The sequence below is a fragment of the Xiphophorus maculatus genome, chromosome 14, assembly GCF_002775205.1.
Source record: "Xiphophorus maculatus strain JP 163 A chromosome 14, X_maculatus-5.0-male, whole genome shotgun sequence".
In the NCBI taxonomy this organism is placed as follows: Eukaryota; Metazoa; Chordata; class Actinopteri; order Cyprinodontiformes; family Poeciliidae; genus Xiphophorus; species Xiphophorus maculatus.
This window is the reverse complement of record NC_036456.1, coordinates 23,669,335-23,688,189: the sequence shown is the minus strand read 5'-3', so window position 1 is coordinate 23,688,189 and position 18,855 is coordinate 23,669,335. Positions and strand designations below refer to the sequence as shown.

Sequence of the window (18,855 nt, the reverse complement as noted above, 5' to 3'; positions counted from 1 at the left end):
AATTGTCCTCTAATAAACTCTGCTGTCTCTTTTCCATATGGCATGTGTCGGTGTGGTTTGGTACAGTATATTGTCTGGTTCTACTCTAAAAATAGCCCATACAACCAACCCCTTCCACAAAATTTGGACCCCTTCAGCTGCAGGTTCAAAGGACAATGGTTTGGTACCTTAGAAGGATAGTTTGGCTGGTGTCACACAACACAGTCCACTGATTTGGAGACAGAAAAATGTCACTGCTTGCGCCAAACACAAGACAAACTAGCATGCCATGTTTATGATGCTATTTTAGGCATTTTGGTCTAAACCTGAAGACAAATCAACTGAATGGTGCATCAGAAAGTCCGGTGGATGTTGGAGACATCTTTTTAAAAAAATTAATATTCCTTGTTAAACATAGTCTACAAACTATTGCCACTGCTTCTTCCTTGTCAGCCATGTTTGTTTACTCTGAACTCACATTTGGTCTCTGGAGGTCTGACATTTGAATGTTGGTGAATAAAATTGTTTGGCTCACCACCACACATTGTACGACCAAACCTGTTTGTTGTGCCTGAGAGTTCTTCTAGTCATGCATCTAGCCTCATATCTGATGGCAACTGCAGTGAGTCAATGGTAAAAATGAACGTCATCCAGATAAATTTGCACTTACTCTTTGACAGACAGAACAAAGCTAATTAACTAGCTAGCAATGGTACATCAGCAGCTAGTTACCAGTAGCCTCAACACCCTTGTTCCACTAATGTCATCCATCAACCATCAGAGGAAACATCTGGGTTTTATAAAGGCGCTGGAGTGACAAGCCCTTTCTACCTGCAAATGGCTAAGTATGTAGAGTTTAGGGGAGATTTTACAGAAAAACTATGATTGAACCCGTTTAGATGACACAACTTTTCATGAACTGTGCCAGAAGAGCTTTAGTGAAGCCAGCTGCACATTATCCAGAAAAAAGACTACTTCCAGTTGCATTTCTTCGTGGTTTTCGCCAGGAGTAACATCCGGCTATGGATCACGTGACTCATGATGCGGAAAAAAAGTGTTTCCATCTCAGCTCTGCCAAATACATCGATTTTGATACTGCCAAAAAAACACATTATCTTAGCACAAAAACTTTTTTAAAAAAGTGACGTTATTTTTTGCTAAATTGGCTTGTTTCTAGTAAGTGGATTTATTTTCGTTATTTCAGGTTGCGCAGTTTTATGGTTAATGGATGCAATGAACAGCTTACAGCCCGAACAATCATTTCAAAGAGTTACGTGATCATGTCTGCAAGGGTTTCAGGTATTTTCTGGGTTTCTTCATGGTGGGAACTGTATGAACCCAGGACTACATGTACAAGAAACACTGCTTCTCCTCTGTGTTACTCTCACACACAGAGAGGGAGAGAGAGAAAGAAAGAGAGGAGGCGGAAACCTCCATCTGCCCTGCTCGGTGACCGACCCGTCATCCTCAGGAACCGGGAGGAGACGGATCTTCTCCTCGCTTCTCTCCCTTCTACTTTATATAACACTGGATGCAGAAACGGGAGTAACAACGGGAGGATGGATGAAATGAAGAAGTAAAATCGGGAGATTTAATATGGACGAGATCTATAGTCTATATATAGGCTATGCCCCGGACTGCACCACCGCCGCCGCCGCCACCATCTGCCCTCATGGTACCGGTAAGTCACGGAGGGAAAAGCCGGGGATCGACTCGTCCCGGGGCGGGTTGGTCCCGGCTATGACCGGGCGCTGATGCTAACTGACCCGTGAAAATGACTTCTGAGGTCTTGTGAGGTCGGGTTACCGTTCAGCCATGTTGCAGGAGAGGGGGCGAGAGGGAAGAGGAGCGGAGGTGTGTGTGTGTAACTGTGTGTGTGTGTGTGTGTGTAACAGCGTGTGTGTGTGTGTGTGTGTGTGTGTGGTCGCGCGCTGACACATGCCCCTGTTCCCGGTAACGAGAGGCAGCGCGAGCGGAAACCGTTAGAGCCGTTCGGAACTGAACATCCCAAAGCCCCGCGAGATGACTTTCTGACTCGGCGTGCCGGGGAGCGTGAGCGCCGTTCAGCCATGTTGCAGCAGCAGGGAGACGGAGGGAGAGAGGTAACCGACCAGCTAACACACAGCGGGGCTCCGGGGGGCTCTGACACCGACCGACCGACCGACCGACCAACACCGAGGGGACCGGAGGGGAGGGGAGCGAAGAGGAGGGGGGTTGTGGTGAAACTGGTGTCCGGTGGATTCTCGCTCCCCTGCCGGATGCGGCGGCAGCAGCCCGCATGGTGTCGCCTAGAGACAGGGGCGAGAGGCTGGAGGAAACGGGGTCGAGGGTAGCGAGAACACCGAGGCGAAAGAACACAACATGTTCCCGTTATTCTGAGCTATTACGGAAAAATTACTTCGTTTGGATGTTCACTATTTTACTTAAAGCAACATGTTTGGGGTGAATGTTCTCTTTAAATATTTGTATCTTCTTTAAGAATAATTTTTTTTAAATGCATTAAATTTTATGAATGTAACTTTGTAAAACAATCTGCTTAATTTTTTTTTGCTTAAAAAGATTTTTTTAAAAAAAAATTATTTCTTTGTATTATAGTATTTGCAAATGTTCATTATAATTTTACAAAATTAGTTTTCTTGAAAAAAAATCCCATTGACAAATATTTATTTCTTATTTATTGTCATTTTATGTCTTAAATACATTGCTTATATTTGTAATAATGAATTTAACTATATTCATTGTTATTTTTAAATTTAACTTACATATTACTTTGTATTTATTTCTGTTAATTGAGTTATTAATCAAATTTTAATAATGTTTTATTTAATATATGTTGTTTTAATATTTTTTTTTTACCTTAATATATTGAATAAAATTTTTATTTGATATTTTTGCTATTTTTTGTACCCTTTTTTTTTACCAGTTTTTACAAATTAGCATAATTAATATTTTTTAATTTACATGTTATTTTATTTTGTTATTTATATTTACCTAATTTGTTAGTTTATCTTAGAAATGTATTATCTTATTGGTTTAATTAGTTAATAATTGAACTGAAGGGTCATAATGACAGAAAGTAAACCTAAACATTTTAAAAAAATTATAAATTATTCTATTGTGATTCCTTATTATAGTTAGATTTTTATTTCATGTTAGAGTTTAATTGTTATGAGATATTTTGAATATTTTTAAAATAGTATTTTCTATTTCATGGGTATACAGTTAGTTAAATGTACATATAGTGTCTGCATGTAGCTCCTGGTGTTTAGGACAGAGGCAGGATGGCAGTGCATGAAGAGATCAAGACTAACAGAGGGTGGCAGGCTGAAGTGACGATTATTGATCGTAATTGATGATTGCTTGTCGGTGGGAAGGTCAGGGCGGGAGATGACACAGCAGGGTTTGTTACCATGGCGGTAACAGGAAAGATTTATCCTCTTATTATTATTAGGCTCTATCTGTTTAATAATTGATTCATTCACAGATTCACTTTGTTCGTGTTCTTCTTCTTTCTCACCCTCGTCCTCCTCCCTGCTCATCTTCCTCTCTCCCCGGCTTCACCTCGCTCCCCTCCATCCGTCTCTCCTCTTCTTCTCTGTCTTTCAGGTCAATGAGAGTCAGCAACAGCTCGCTGTGAAGAGCAAATCCTCCCTCTCCTCTCTTCTCCACCATGATCTCCTCTCTTCCATACGTTAGTCTTCTTATTTTAGCAGCGCTGCCTTCCTCCTCCTCCTCTTTCTCTTCCTCTTCTTTCTCTCTTGCCCTTCTCTCTTTCTCTGAGTTTTGACTCTTGATTTTTCCTATTTTATTTATTTTTTTGTTTTTTTTTTCTCCGTCAAACACACACGCATACACTCTTGTGAGATGAAGCGTGGGTCGAGTGTGTTGCAGCCTCCCTCTGATGCAGCCAAACGACACACACACCCCGCACTGACAAAGACACACTCCGGTGATGAGGCTTTGTCGATGAGTGTGTGTGACGCGCGCGCCGCAGGTTCGAGTCCCTTCCCAGCAGCCACCTCTCTGTTCAGCCCTGATGTCAGCACCAAGATGGCGTCTGACCTCCTCATCAGGCTTTCAGGTAGTCACACACACAGATTCATCCGTTTACACGGTGAGCTTTGTTTCTTCACTTCTCCAGGATTTAACCTTTTTTCACTGACTTTAAAGTCAATCATTTTCATTTTCAGACATTTCAAGATCACAAATGTTCTCAAATTGTGCCAGAATGTATAGATAAAACCCATTAAAGGTGAGCTATTATACTTTCTTGAACAGATCTATGTGTGCAAAACATTAAAATTAAATATTTTTGCACAAAATCATTCTAAGATTTTGTTTCAGAATGACTTGTTTTAGGGCCTCTGTCACTTTAAATCTAAGTAAGCTGGTGTTGGCCACGCCCCCCAGCTCAACGTTTACACACGACTGTGAAAATGGCTGCAAACAGATGCACAATTATACAACCATACATCTTTGAAAAGCAGAAGTGGAGCCTCCTGCACAATCAACAATTCAGCAAGTGGTTTCTGGATGGTAATCAACCAATCAATCAATCAAGTTTATTTGTAGCATATTTCAATAATATAGCAGATCAAACGGCTTTCCATCATAAACAGATCATCAACAATTGTGAAAACCAATAACATACATTAAATTTTGTCAAGTACCGTCATTAAAATCATCAACGTGTTGTTCAATGTTCCATTTATTATGGTTCAAAAGCAACTCTAAGGAAATCAGTGTTTCAGATTTAGTAAGTCAACAACAGAACACTCATCTTTTCCAGCAGCCGTTGTACAGCAGTAAAACCAGCTGACCAAATGTGCTGGAGCTCAGCTTGGGTTGCTAGGTGACAGATGGAGTTCCATTGGGGTTGCTAGGTAACAGCGCAGAGCCCCTGGAATGAGATGTAACAATCAGGAGGTTTTTGAAATGGCTCATTTTCCAGACACCAAAAAACACCTGGGTGATTTTTTTTTTCAAGCGCTTTGGTTGTTTTTAGAAGCAGTTGAAACCCAACTGGAAGATCTAATTCAGAAATATTTGCAGTATAGTTATGTTTGAGGGTAAACATGACTGTTTGTTACTCGGCACATCGATCACGGATTATAACTTGGCATCCAGTGAGGCTAATGCAACAGTGTAGTAAAAGTAAGAAAGGAGGGATTAAAACAGATTACAGATTAAAAACTGCTTTGACTTAATTGATAAAACAATATTTAAGCACACAACTGTTATCTTGAAAGTTATATTTATAGAGTTTAGAGGGCCAGTGCTACAGTGCGCTGGATTTGGCCCCTGCACCACGAGTTTAACACACATGCTTTAAAGAAAGCAGAAAAAGCTCTGATTTTAGAGAAAGTGTTAAAAATCATTAAAATTTGGGCTATCTGGGCAAAGGGAAGCTTAACCTGTCAACATGTCTGCTGCAGAGCGGCAACAGATGGGGAGGAATTGGGAAAAGTTACCTGATTTAATGAAATATTGCTGACTCTGAGGCCCAAGTGCAGCCAATTTATTCCAGCTGTAACTGAAAACGATCCGGCAGACAGGCAAAGCAGCAGCATCCATCGAAGAAAGCTGTCATCTCAATCGAGCGCATGCAAATTCTTCAGACTTATAGAGGATTAGGGGAAAATCTTTGGTACAGAGTGGCATTTATTTGGAGACCTGTTAAATTACCAAACCTAAAATAATCTAAAATTATTTCATCACCCAAACCTGCTGGATCCAGAAACGTTCCCTAAAAATAGCAGAGGAACGCTGTGTGATTATTTGTATTCTCTGCCCAGCCAAGTTGGATTCTTTGAGCTTTGGAAAGCTACTGAATTTATATGGAATATTGCACAACTTTTCACACAACTTGAACTTTTTAACCTTTTTGGATAGAAAGTGGAAAGATAGTGGATGGAAACAAATACATGGATCATTAATTAGAGAAGCAGATGAGAGATTCAGTTGATAACTGCCTGTCTTAATGGTTCAGACACCAAATATACCTTAATATGCATTAATACATGCAGTGGAAAACATCTTAGCTCTACAGCAGAAACTAATGTCAAGTTTTCCTTATTTCTGCCTTTAATCGTTCAGCCAATCAGCACCAAGATTTACTACAAGTCTTCAGAAGTCAAAGGTTAAAGGTTGGCGGTATACCCCCACCAGGCCAATCTACCACAGGATAATCCAGTTGCTTGGCTGGTCATTGGTGGCAACTTTAGCATCTAAATTACAGTCTGGTGGGACAATGGAGGCTACATTTAAAAATAATATCAAACTAATAAAATGAAAGAAAAAAATCTGATGACAACCAAAGAATAAATCAGCATAATTTGGGTAAAGTGGAATAAAATCCCAGAAAACTGGATGCTATCACCCTATTATGTCATGGTATCGTCAGGATCTCTGCCGACCTTTAGCCTTTCAGGGGTCAAGTCAGTCCTGTCAGCTGAACTCTCTCTCACTCCCTTCAGAGGCCACCCAGAAGGCCCAGATGCATCCTGGGAGCCAGGAGGAGGCGGAGCAGCAGGACGAACCCGGCGTCGCCCTGTCGCCGGACGGTCCCGGTGCGAGTCCCGAGCCGCCGTCGCTGACCCACACCCCGGAGGGAAACGCCGTCACAGACACCCTGGCCTCAGACCTGCTCAGGAAACTGGCAGGTACAGACAGACTGACAAACGTTACAGAAACGTCACCATGTTCAGAGATAATTAAGAACACTTTGCCATGTTCTCCTGGTGTTACAGAGCGCCAGGATGTCAGCGGCCACATGTTGAGGCTCAAAGAGGAAGAGGAGCCTCTGGAGGTCGACGCCATGACCCCAAGTCAGCTGGTCGTCAAGGAGACGACTCATTCCACCTTAAGGATGACGAACCACCATCTCTTCAATGTAAAACCAGAAAACCAGTTCCTCACCAGGAATAACCCAGCTGAACAGTTGCACCCTGGAGCCAATATGGTGGACCAGTACAGCTTTGGTCTTAACGCAGGAGATGGATTTTCTTCCTCTCACCCAGCAGACTGCTTCTTGAACGCATCAAACGGTTTTCAGTTTCAGGTGAAACTGGAGGATTGTTCAGCTCCTGAAACCGCGGTGGAGGACCTCCTTCATCCCAGAGCCAAGATGGACAACCTTCGTCCTGTCAATGCAAAGATTTCAGAGAAACCGTTCAATGGAGCTAAGATGAGCAACAAGTTTTTCTCTGGTATCACGAAGGAGAGCCAGTTTCCTTCAGCGGCCATGTTGGAGAACGGGGTTGTTTCTGGAGCCAAGATGGCCGCTCAGGTTTTCTCTGGAGCGAAAATAGAGGAGCACTTTCTCTTTGGAGCCAAGATGGAGGACGAGTGCCTGAGAGCGGTCCTGTGGCAGGACATGTCCGTCAACCTGGCCTCTACGCTACTGCATCAGCTCTCCGGTAAGCTAATTAATCCCTGGTCGTTTTCAGGTCAATATGTTGCTTTTCTTCAGATATAGAGCAACTTTTATTCTCCAGGGTCAATGTGACTCCAGTGCAACCCTAAAATGGAAACCTCTAAAGAAAACAGTTACTGACTGACAAACTACGGTTGAGCTGATGAATTTAATGGCTGGTTAAATTCACTGTCACATGACCGCGATGTTCTGGTTTGATCAGGAGTCATAAGATTTAACCGACCCAAGTGGAGATCAGAACCAAACTCAGGAGAAATTGGGTGTAGAAATAAAAATAGATTAAATTACATTTGAGGTTTTAACTTTTTCTATTGGGAATGCCCATGTTTTAGCGTATTGGTCCGATATTGATAACCAATGTTTGCTTCCATCTTGGTGCCATTTAAGTTTCATTAGGGGAAGCGGCTGGTCATGTGACAGTGATAGTGATGCAGCAAAGGATTGTGGGGAGTTTAACTGAATCAGAGACGCAACGTGTTTTTTTTTGGCAAAATGGTAGGGAGATACATATAATTCAGTAAATATCAGGAATAACTGCTAATTAATTTTGGATATACATATCTAGCCAAAGCTTTATACTGTTGCAGCTCTACTTCCTATAATTTATTGTGATAATTGATAAAAATTGTGAACTATCTAGAGAAATAAACCAACCTGTAGAAGGTTCAGCACCTGGAGATCTATGGTTTGTACTGTTTGCTTGTTCTTGTCACAAAACAGAGAAATCTTGATACAACCTGACATCATAACATGTCAGAAAACAAAGAAAAGCTCAAATTACGCCTGGTTCAGCTGAGCGATATAGTAGAATAACGTACTGTGATACAAACGTTTCTGCCTATTGATAATTATTCTTTTTTTTTTCCTTTAAATATCTGATATACTGCCAAACTGGTGCCGTGATCTTTCCTTGAAACTGCTGTGCAAGTTACTCAGTATGTCGTTGCTAGGTAACCAAAGAATGAGTGAGTTGCTAGGTAACCAAAGAGTGAGTGAGTTGATTCCACAAATCTAGCTTAGATTAGTGAGAAGTTGTGAGAGCGGCTAAATCTCCCAGAATGCTGTGCGGTTCTGGATCAGAGTCAGTGAGATTATTGAACATTTTATTGGATGTATTATCTATTGATATTGATCACGTGTCTATCACGACAGATATTGTTATTGAATTATTTTCCCAGCTTATCTCAAATGTTACTGTAAGACAATTAAAAATCATTCTGGAAAAACACGTCAACTTTGATTGACATCGATCGGAGCTTATTGATCCAAATAACAGCTGAGAAGGTTGACAAAATCAATCAAAGCATTATTAACCTGCTGGTGACATAACATATGCTGGCTGGGTTTTCATTGATGAGTTATGACATAATGTTTTCTTGGTTGTCAACAGAGAAGGTCAGTAAGTCCAGCTGTCAGCAGGTGGAGAGGATGGCTCCACCCATCAGAAGCAGGTAGCATAAATAATTCCTACAGATAATCTCACCATAAATAAATAAATCTCAGTTATGAGACTGACTCTGTCTGTCTGTTGTCGTCTTTGTAGTCCTGCTCTGAAGATCAACATGGACCACGTCCCTTCCTCTCCACTGTTGAGCCCCAGAGAAACCCTACATGGTAATAAAACTCTGTTTTGGTTTGTTTTGCTTTTATTTACCATCAGAACAAACCCGAATGGAACCAGGCCAATATTCCTTCAGAGATACCACCAGTATGGTACAATCCAAACCAATGAGCCCTGGCAACAGTTGGCGATAGTTTGGGTTTTGGTATTTATGAATGTTATTCACTTTAACATGAACTAATCCTGATGTTTATCTGAGATCTGGTTTGGGGAAGTGTTGGTGAAACCCAATAAGCAGAACGGACTCAACTTAGTGAAGAAACACAGCAACGTTTCTGTTGAGACAGAAAAGTGTGCTATGATCACTGGAGTTTTGGTTTTATGTTTAATTTCTCCGTATATTGTTGTTAGGCACATGTTGACATTAAGCCTGTTATGATGACACATTTTGCTGGATGATAAATTGTCCCAGAAATTACTGCGATAAGCCATTTTTAACTAATATAATAATAATAATGACATATTAATGCAAGTACATCCTCTCAAAATTTGAGTATCTACAGAACATATAACTGCTGGACTGTCAGGCATGAAAACAGCCACCCATCCTCAGCTCTCTTTCTGCCACAGCTGTTCCACATCTCCTCTGATTGCCTCACCTGGTTCCCATCCCAATCTCCACTCCTTCCTCAGTATATCGTCTCTCTCTTTTCTGTTACTTTCATAAGCGTTTCTTGTTCGTGACAATCATTGTAGGTCTTTATGTTTAAATTATTAAAATGTCTCCACTTCGCCACTCTTCATCATGTTGGTTCCAACTGAAACCAAAACCAAAAGAGACCAGTTTGGCTTAGTAACAGCCTGACTGAACCTAGTTAGACCTTTTGTTGTTCTCACCTGTTTCTGCAGGTGATATTTACTGATAAAGCAGTAAATATTTAGTGTTTTCATTTGAATGAATGAAAACACTGGCTCTGTTTTCACTAATGATGCAGGCCACAGCACCGTCAGGTTTTCCTTCAGGATGCGTAGGTCTCTCTCTGTTGATAGCAGTCTCTTGGCTCTGCTTTCTTTTAATTAGACATTTAATTAAACATGGAGTCAACATCGTCACTGATGTGTCTCACCTGCCACTCCCGACCTTATTTTGAATAATAAAAAGTGACATTCTGCCAGAAACGATGGCTAAGGAGAGCTGAAATATTGATGGAAGTGAATTTAAAGTGAAAGCAGGTTCACCAAGGGAACTGTGGGAGATTTAAGCAGGTTTTATGAAACGGGAGAGCAAAAGAAGGAAGGTGAATCTATAAGACGATGATTAGCAGAGTTTGAGACAGAGAGATGATCCTTCAGGGATCGATGTTTAAGACAATGTCTCCTTGTTGGACCCAAATCCTGCCTCCTCTCTGTCAAACCGTCTTTGGTTTTTGTGTTAATTGAATCATGACAAAGAAAAACAGAACAAAAAGAGAGATAATTCAAAACTGGATGGATGGATGGATGGATGGATGGATGGATGGATGGATGGATGGATGGATGGATGGATGGATGGATGGATGGATGGATGGATGGATGGATGGATGGATAAGTGTTGGATGACGGTTGGATGTTTCGTCAGCGGTTTTATAACCAATCAAGTTGTCGGTTGTATTTCTTCCATCTGTAGATAAATCCATGAATCATTTAAATTATCAGTTTGTTTATTTATTTCCCGTGTTTTCTGTTTTTTCTCGTGTTTTCTCATGTTTTCTGTTTTCTCGCATTTCCCCGATAACCTGGCGTCTCCTTTTCGCGCCACATCTTCCTGACTGGTCGCCATTTAAAGAACGCCTGACCCAGTGACCCCGGCTCACATGCAGATAGTTTTCACGCCTTCCGCATGTGTGAAGTCCGAAGTGCGGACAGGAGCAGGTTCAGACAGAGGACTTTGTTAATAATTATCCTCCGTCAGATTCCCGTCTGATCCAACACGTCATCATGAAAACTGCCAGGGAATTTGTTCCTCCAGTCGCCTGCAGTGGTTTTATTGTCCCTCTGATTGGTGATGTTATTGGTTTTTAATGACCGTCTTCTGCTGCGCTGCTGTTGTTTGTGTTATGGATTAATGGAAGCTCTGCCCTTTGGCTTTATAATAAAGATGCTAGTGAAGTTATATTACCTCGTCAACGGCAGGTTTGACAACAATAACTTCACATCATTAATCCACTCATTCATGAATCTGTTCGCAGGATTATGAACATATCTCCTTTTTCTCTGCAGAAATGCAAACCAGCATCGTTAGAGATCAAACCTCGGGTTCTTCTTACTTCTTCAGGTAATTTTTATATATTCTGTCCTTTCAGGAATCATAAAATAAAGCAAACTAAATTAGATTTGTCATTTATATTACTGGAATTAATTTAGCAAATCATTTAATTCCCTCATTTAGGTTTATATGTTCCATTATTCCTCATTTTTTAGTGTTTTAACCAACATATTTTAATAATTTTGATTTAGCTTTATTTCTCTGGATCAGAATGTAAAAAACTGCGTTTAACTGAATGTCATTAAATCAAAATATGTCGTGTTTTATCTCAAAGTATAAGTGTTAATGCATTTATCAAATACAACCCTAATAAAATCCAAACCAGTCAACATTTTAACCTTAAACTACAGAACAGACATGTGCATTAGCGAGTTGAAGCTAAACCCCCAGTAAATGGAAAAGCTTCCTTGTTTACGTATTTATTTATCCTAAATCTGAAGGTTAAAATGGTATTAAATAGATCAATGCTTTTCACAAAATAGATGCTCCCTGATCTGTTGCAAAAACTTTTTAAAAAAAGTTATACATGTACATTTAAACTGCATTCATAGCCAAGAAGTGTTTCTGTAATTTATAGTTTTATTTGTGAGTTTGTTTAAAGCACAAATACACAATAAAATAAATTTCAAAATTTGGTGGTTTTTTGACATAATTTACAGGAATAACAGCAGTAGCAAAATATTTATCAGTAATTCTGTTATATTTTATAGTATATGTGGATAGTACAGTGCTATCTCTAGTAAATAAACATTTTACAACAGTATTTAAATCTATAAAATACCAAATATTACTTCTGTATCATGTAGTATTAGTTGGTGTATTCAGCCTAATCGTCCAGAACAAGCAGTGAAATCTCCTGGTTTTACTTTTTACTTTTGTACGTTACAGAAATATGTTGTGAATTAATATCGATATTAATATCACCTTTATGTGACCCAGAGCCCATGTAGTTCTCGGCTCCATTTAGGTCCAGTTGGTGCTGGAGCGTTTTATTAAAATAATGAGCCCACTACAATATCATCTGCATAGAGTAGAACTCACTAGTACGGATTACTGAGTTAGAGGCTGATTTTGGACAAAAGACTCGATGTAAGCTGTCAGTCAGATATAACTCATGAAAGACACAACATTTATGACGTAAAGCTCGGGTCTGTTACCATGGCAACAGCCTGTTTTAGTTGGTAAATACGTTCACCTTTTCGTCCACGTTAGGTGTCACGTGTGCGGCTTTGAGACGGAGGGCCACGCCCTTTTCAAGAGTCACATGACGGAGCACCGCCAATGGGAACACGGCTCCTTCTCTCTGCACTGCTGCAGGTGCGACCATTCGACCAATCAGGAGGCAGAGATGATGGCCCATGTGGACACGCATGTACACTGCGACACGGGAGAAATGAGGTCAGTACATGTCATGTCCATCCTTTTCTGCAACTGTTTTCTTTATGTTTTAATTTTATTTTCAGAAAACAGAGATGTTTAAACATTTCATAACAAAATAGTAACAACTTTCCAAGTTTTTTTTATGATTTTTGTAGCAGTGAAGTTTTTTTTTCCAACCCTTCACTGTTACATTATGAAGTGTTCATCTGCTTGAAATTTTACCTAAACGTCGCAGATCTTTGACACATTTAATATAAATAAGTACTTATATTTTTTAGGTACAAAGAAATGTGAGTCGTCAAATTTTCCACAAATAATTTGGAGTTACAATCCACACAGTCCAAAAACACAAAATGTTTTCTGGTATTTTTCCCCACTTTTAGTGCAAATACATTAGTACTTGAAATCAGAAAAAAACTAAACTATTAGTAACTTTTCAACAAGACATAAGAGCTTGTTTTGAGTGAATATTGATGAAAAGTTGCAGATTTCTTCATTTGTCATGTGGGAAAAACATCTTGTTTCCTAAACTTTTTAAATTGTTTTGAGAAAGACATTTGGTTGGTTGGGCTGAAAATAAATGCACACCACACTTTTGAGATTTTATTTCTAAAAGATAATCAATCAATTAATGACATTTCAGCAACAAGACAGTCCATCATAAAAACACAAAAATAAAACACAGCCACTAACTGAGGAACCAGAAATGTTTCATTTTGTCTTTAATGAAAATAAATCAGAATTTGTCTGATTTTCTGTCAGATTAAATCCTAAATAAAGACGATAAAGTGACAGAGTTCATAACGTTCGGCTGTGGATGTTTCTCATCGTCCAGACGCCCGGCCCCTCTCCCCGCCGCCCCCAGCCGAGCTCTGCCGGTCGCCGTGGCAACACAGCCGGAGCAGAGCACCTCCGAGCATCGCTGCCGCATCTGCCAGAGGTCGTTTCCCGGGCAACCGGAGCTGCTGGCCCACTTCCAGGGTCATCGCCAGGGCAACCAGTACCGGTGCGACCGCTGCGGCCACCTGACGCGGACGGCCAACAAGCTGGTGGAGCACGTGCGCGTCCACACGGGCGAGCGGCCGTTCACCTGCGACCTCTGCCCCTACAGCGCCAAGCGGCGGGACAGTCTGCGGCTGCACTGCAAGGTGAAGCACGCTAACGCTAATGCCAGCGCTAACGCCGGCGTTAACGCCGACGTGCACACGCACCGGACCTACGCCCCCCACGGAGACGGTCAGCGCTCCAGCAAACACGTCCGGCGGCTGCACACCGCCTCCTCTCTTCCTCGCCCTGCTGCTCCTCCTCTTCCTGCGCTGCAGCCGCTGCTCTCCGACTGCACAGGATGGAGGGATTTATCTCCTCTCCTCCCCATCACAACGCTCATCTCTCTGAAACCTCGCTCCTATTTCTCCTCCTGCTCCTCTTCCTCACCGCACTGCTCCAACAAACACTCCTTCCTGGGTTACCTCGGCCTCACGTCTTTGTAAATGTTTGCTTTCCTCTCATCCCCCCTTCCTTCTGTCCGTCCTCTGGACTAAAAAGCGATGGATGTAAAGTCACCCAGCACTACGTATGAGAATGTCAAACAGCGCTCACATAGGGAATGTTTTCTATTTATTCTACTTTTGCATTAAGCTCGTGGTTTTGCCTGCTTTACTCCTTCATATAGCCACTCTACTCTTAGCTAGGTGACTGTGGGACATATTTATCTATCGCCCGTCTCTCGTCCTCCAGAAATACTGAACCTAAAGATCCGGATTATTTTATAGTGAAAAACAGGTTTATTTGGATGAAAAAGCTTCCTGAATGAAGTCTGGTTACTCACTGAAGGAAAGGTCAGATTAGATCAGAGGAGATGGTTCCAGTTTACAGAAAATCAAGCTGAGCAACATTTTTTCAGTTCGTCTTTCAGAGAAGAAAAAGTTATCATGAAGTTAGCGACGCTTCGACAGCAGCTGCTCGGGATAAAACAAACTTCAGGCCTCACAATGACATGAAAAACATCATTATTTATATTTTATAAAGAACAAATTCAAACAAAAATCACAGTTTTGATGTTTAGAACTACAATGGAGTTTAAAAAATATTAAATTACAAGAATAAGGTCATAATAACTCAGGAATAAAGTCCAAATATTACAAGAGTAAAATTGTGAAATACAATTTTATTCTCCTATTATTGTGAGATATGAGAATTATCTCATATGAAAGTCATTAATATTAGATTAAAGTTGGAATAATATGAGAACAAAGTTGTATTAATACAACAATATAACTGTAATAATACAGCAACATAGTTGTAATAATAAAAAAATAAAGTTGGACTATTATGTGAATAAAGTTAAATAATTTGAGAATAAACTCAGAATAATGTGAGAGTAATATCGTAACAGTAAAAGATTAAATTCAGAAAGATACAATAAAAGAGTCTTTATAATTCGAGAATAAAATTGGAGTAATAATGCGAATATTGTGAAAATAAAATCATATTAATACGACAAAATCAGAATAATTTGAGAATAATGTTGTGATAATATGAGGATAAAATGATAATAACCTCTTTATACCATAACCGTATGTTTCTAGTGTAAAGACCAACTTTCTGTTTGTTTTCCTCTCATTTTGTGTGAAGTCGCCTCCAAACTTACTGCCTGATTTTTATTTCCTCTCAACTTTAACTTGAAATCAAGATAAAAACCATTTAAAAAACTTTTTCTTTCCTTATCTTAGAAAACAAATTGGCTAAAATCCAGACTAAAAAATTTAATCTTCTTTTAGTTAAACGTTAGAAATCCAGATTTTCCATTAGTTAATTAATATATCACTCATTAAGGGCTAACTGTCGTTATTAAGATAACCGGTATAATCAAATCCAGGAAGTGCTTTTATTTTTATTCTCAGCTGTAGTTTTTCTACTTCCTGTTGGGAGTTTCTCTTTGTCGCTCCAGGATTTTTAAGGATTTGTTGTTTCTGGAGGACGGTGATGACATTTCTGATACCTGTGTTGTGTATTGATGATGTATTTGTGTTTACATAACAACATGAGGCCCTACGGAGTACAAAACATCTCGAAAGTTGCACTAAAATGTTGGTTTTAGAGAGAAATCACTTCAGACATTTCTTTATTTTATTACAATCACTGAAACACTCAAAAAGCCAAATAAACCCACATATTTACATTATATCCCAGTTTAACATTTGATTGACGGTTTAATTAAATATATCAGGAATTATAGAGACATAAACAAATGGATGGACTTAAAGTTAAAATATTGTACATTTTCTCTCTTTCCTACCTGAACAAAGCAAAAAACAAATAACATCATATCTTTTCAAACCCTGTTATTTTATGAAAGTGTTGATCAGAACATGGAGGATTGTGCAATTTACTTTCTTACATATTTTTATTTATAGATTTATTCACATGACTTTATTATCACGGCATGACAGAAAGTGATTCTTCCCCCAGAGAACAGTCACTTGATTTGCTTTATTATTTTTCAAAACCCTGGCTGTGTGTTGAGCGTGAATAAATACAGAAAATAACTGTTTTTGTAATTTTTCAACTCAATATTTAATTGAAAAAAGCAAAAGACAACACACTAGATGACAAACTTTATTTTTTTAAATGTAATTTTCTTTAATTACTCAGCAGGAAGACGAACATATTTTTAATGAGATAAAACTGAGAAACAATTGTTATATAATTTACTCTTTAATTTAAAATTTCTGAGGAATTATGTGGAATCACTGAAGACAAAAGCAAAAATTAGCTTTAAATGGTTATAATCTTTAAGCCTCATTCAGTTATAAACATTTCTGAAACACGTTTTGTAAAATAAAACATACATGTTGTTCAATTCCGGTTAATTATATTACACCCATTCACATTCAACTTAATTCATTTTAATACATAATCTTAATCTGTTGCTGCTTTGTGTCGTTCCATGTATGCTGGGATTTTTTTAAAAACACTTGAGTTGTTTGGTCTAAACATGAGGAAACTAAATTTTGGAACATCAGGTGCTGTGATGTCTTCAAATGTTTGCATGTTGTGTTTTTATGAAAGTTTCTGCTGTCAAAGTTCAGGTCCATTAGCGAGAAATTCACAGTGTCCTGCTGGATCATGACCGGGACGTTACTTTTCCCTGATATTTACGTCTTGCTTTATTTTCTTTGTCAAAATAAAGGATCAGCTGGCTATCTGGGAATTATATTAGAATATTATGTGAGTGTTCTCAAGTGGTTAAATAAGGATTGACCAAATTTATATCCCTTTTCATTATAACTAGAACAGATCAGCAACATTTAGCAATCAAAGAGCCACTTTTCCCCTCAAAATAAAACTTTCCTAGAGCCTTTTTCCTATTTCCTAGTGGATTTACCTGTAATCCACCTTCTGGAGCTAAACCAAAAATTAGCTACATATTAGCAGAATTATACCCAACACTTATCAATACTAACCGATATGCAATTTTATTTCAATTTAATTTTGCTAACTTTCTTTCCAAGTTAGCGCTAAAGGTAAAATAGCTAGCTGTTAGCTCATTAGCTAATTATGCCCCCACTAATGGCTACCAACTGATGTGAAATGGTCGCATCCATTGGTACCTCAAGTTAACGCCTTAACATTTATCTTGAAAATTTTGATTAAGGGGAAAATATTTGCTAAACATTTTCAATGTTAGCAAAAATGCTAAATGAAAAATGAGCTAGCTGTTATCGTAACAGGAAGTGTGCCTACCATTACTTAAACCGTAAATCTTTGTTTCAACATCTGGTGTGTTGTCTGTTTGCTGTTTTTAGGGAAAAATTGGATTTAAATAACTTGTTTTGTTTGGTATGTTAGCATCAGTTTGTTTTCTGTAATCAAGGCAGAAAAATACATTTAAATTTGGACATTTTTTGCTTCCAAATTTAACCTAAACGAAGATTCAACCTGGATGAACTTCAACTGCCCTTAAAATAACTTTATGTACCAAAAGTTTTTATTCTTTTTGCCTTTTGTATCTTCATTTTCATGCTTAGACTGAATGTAACGCGGCTTTTCTGTGACCCAGCATGTCTTACAAACAGGTTGGTAATGAAAATAACTCACCTTGGACAGACAGGAGCAGCCTTCCTCGCTCCCTGAAAACAGGACGTGATTATATGAATGTTTCAGCTCACCACGTTTTACTGCTTATGTTGTCGTGGTTTGCTCCAGATTCATGAGATGCAATCTGAATATTTCTAAGCTTTTTATTTATTAATGTTTTTGTTGCACAGTGCGCATGTGCAGAAGAGACAGTAATATGTGCAGGAAGGACGAGACAAACCTGCACACCGGTGTTTTAATATGAAATCTAATCAATGGTGCTGGACTCTGCACGTCTCTTCTTTTAACACTTTATTTACTCACAGATGCATGAAATAGTAGAAACATTTTGTCTGTGGTTCGCCTTTCATTTCCTGGGTTTCTCTGCTGTATCCTGTAACTGTTTGCTGCTGCGATGATCAATAATAAACTTTAATTTCATCCGGCTCACCTCTGCTCCCCGGTCCTTCCCCTGCTCAGCTCTCGTGACTTTCGGATCGCGATGCCGTGCAGAAAGTGGGAGTTTAAAGGCTGCAGTGATTTCATAAGATGACGGCCGCGATGCGCTCCGCTCCGCTCCACGCCGCGCCGAGCGGGAGAAACGGCTCCGGGATTCATCTACAGGCGGAGGGGAAGAGAAACGGATCGTTTCCAGAGACGAACCGGGATGAAGGTCAAGCACCGCATTCACCAGGCGAGTGGGAGGATGAGTGTCAGGCGCCATGGGTCCTGTCCCCCTCCTCGCCCGTTGCCATGGCGACCTGGCATGCTGTAGAACCGAGCCGCAGCGCGAAGGCCGCGCTCCGCCGCGCACAAAGGTCATTATTAGATCTGAGGAAATGGCACCGGAGGAGGAAGAAGAGGAGCCGGGAGGTGGAGGAGGAAGCTGAGGATGGAAGAAATGCCACATGTCTCCGACAGAGTGTGAGGGCCGCGCAGGGAGGGAGATGAGGAGGACATTTTGAGATTAGGCCCAGAAAAATTCTAGAAAATTTGCAGAAAAGAAAGAAAAAAAAACTTCCAGTGTTAGATTAATCTCAAAAATGTTCTAGAAATAAATCTGAATTTTCTGACCAGCCAAAGAGAAAAAAATTGTGAGGAAAAAAAAATACAGAA

General features: G+C 39.7%; 1 protein-coding gene across 2 annotated transcripts; it reads left to right on the top strand.

The window, feature by feature from the left end:
* The first annotated feature begins 1,435 nt into the window (after window positions 1-1,435).
* On the top strand, window positions 1,436-16,267 carry LOC102226688 (zinc finger protein 827-like). Of its 2 annotated transcripts, none has more exons than XM_005811427.2 (9): window positions 1,436-1,660; window positions 3,586-4,060; window positions 6,456-6,641; window positions 6,729-7,397; window positions 8,805-8,865; window positions 8,958-9,028; window positions 11,235-11,289; window positions 12,493-12,678; window positions 13,496-16,267. In XM_005811427.2, exons 2-9 carry the CDS (start codon window positions 3,844-3,846, stop codon window positions 14,148-14,150), a joined length of 2,100 nt encoding a protein of 699 aa, XP_005811484.2. In that variant the 5' UTR covers window positions 1,436-1,660; window positions 3,586-3,843; the 3' UTR covers window positions 14,151-16,267. The 2 variants fall into 2 exon arrangements, with proteins under 2 accessions (XP_005811484.2, XP_023202692.1); XM_023346924.1 differs by lacking the exon at window positions 1,436-1,660 and adding an exon at window positions 1,671-2,081.
* The last annotated feature ends 2,588 nt before the right edge of the window (window positions 16,268-18,855 follow it).

What these genes read in the sequence shown, in the direction of transcription:
- LOC102226688 (XM_005811427.2), top strand. Translation starts at nt 3,844, where the DNA reads ATGAAGCGTGGGTCGAGTGTGTTGCAGCCTCCCTCTGATGCAGCCAAA. An exon ending in CCTGCTCAGGAAACTGGCAG is followed by an intron (nt 6,642 to 6,728) that starts GTACAGACAGAC and finishes CTGGTGTTACAG; the next exon opens with AGCGCCAGGATGTCAGCGGC. An exon ending in GGTTCTTCTTACTTCTTCAG is followed by an intron (nt 11,290 to 12,492) that starts GTAATTTTTATA and finishes CGTCCACGTTAG; the next exon opens with GTGTCACGTGTGCGGCTTTG.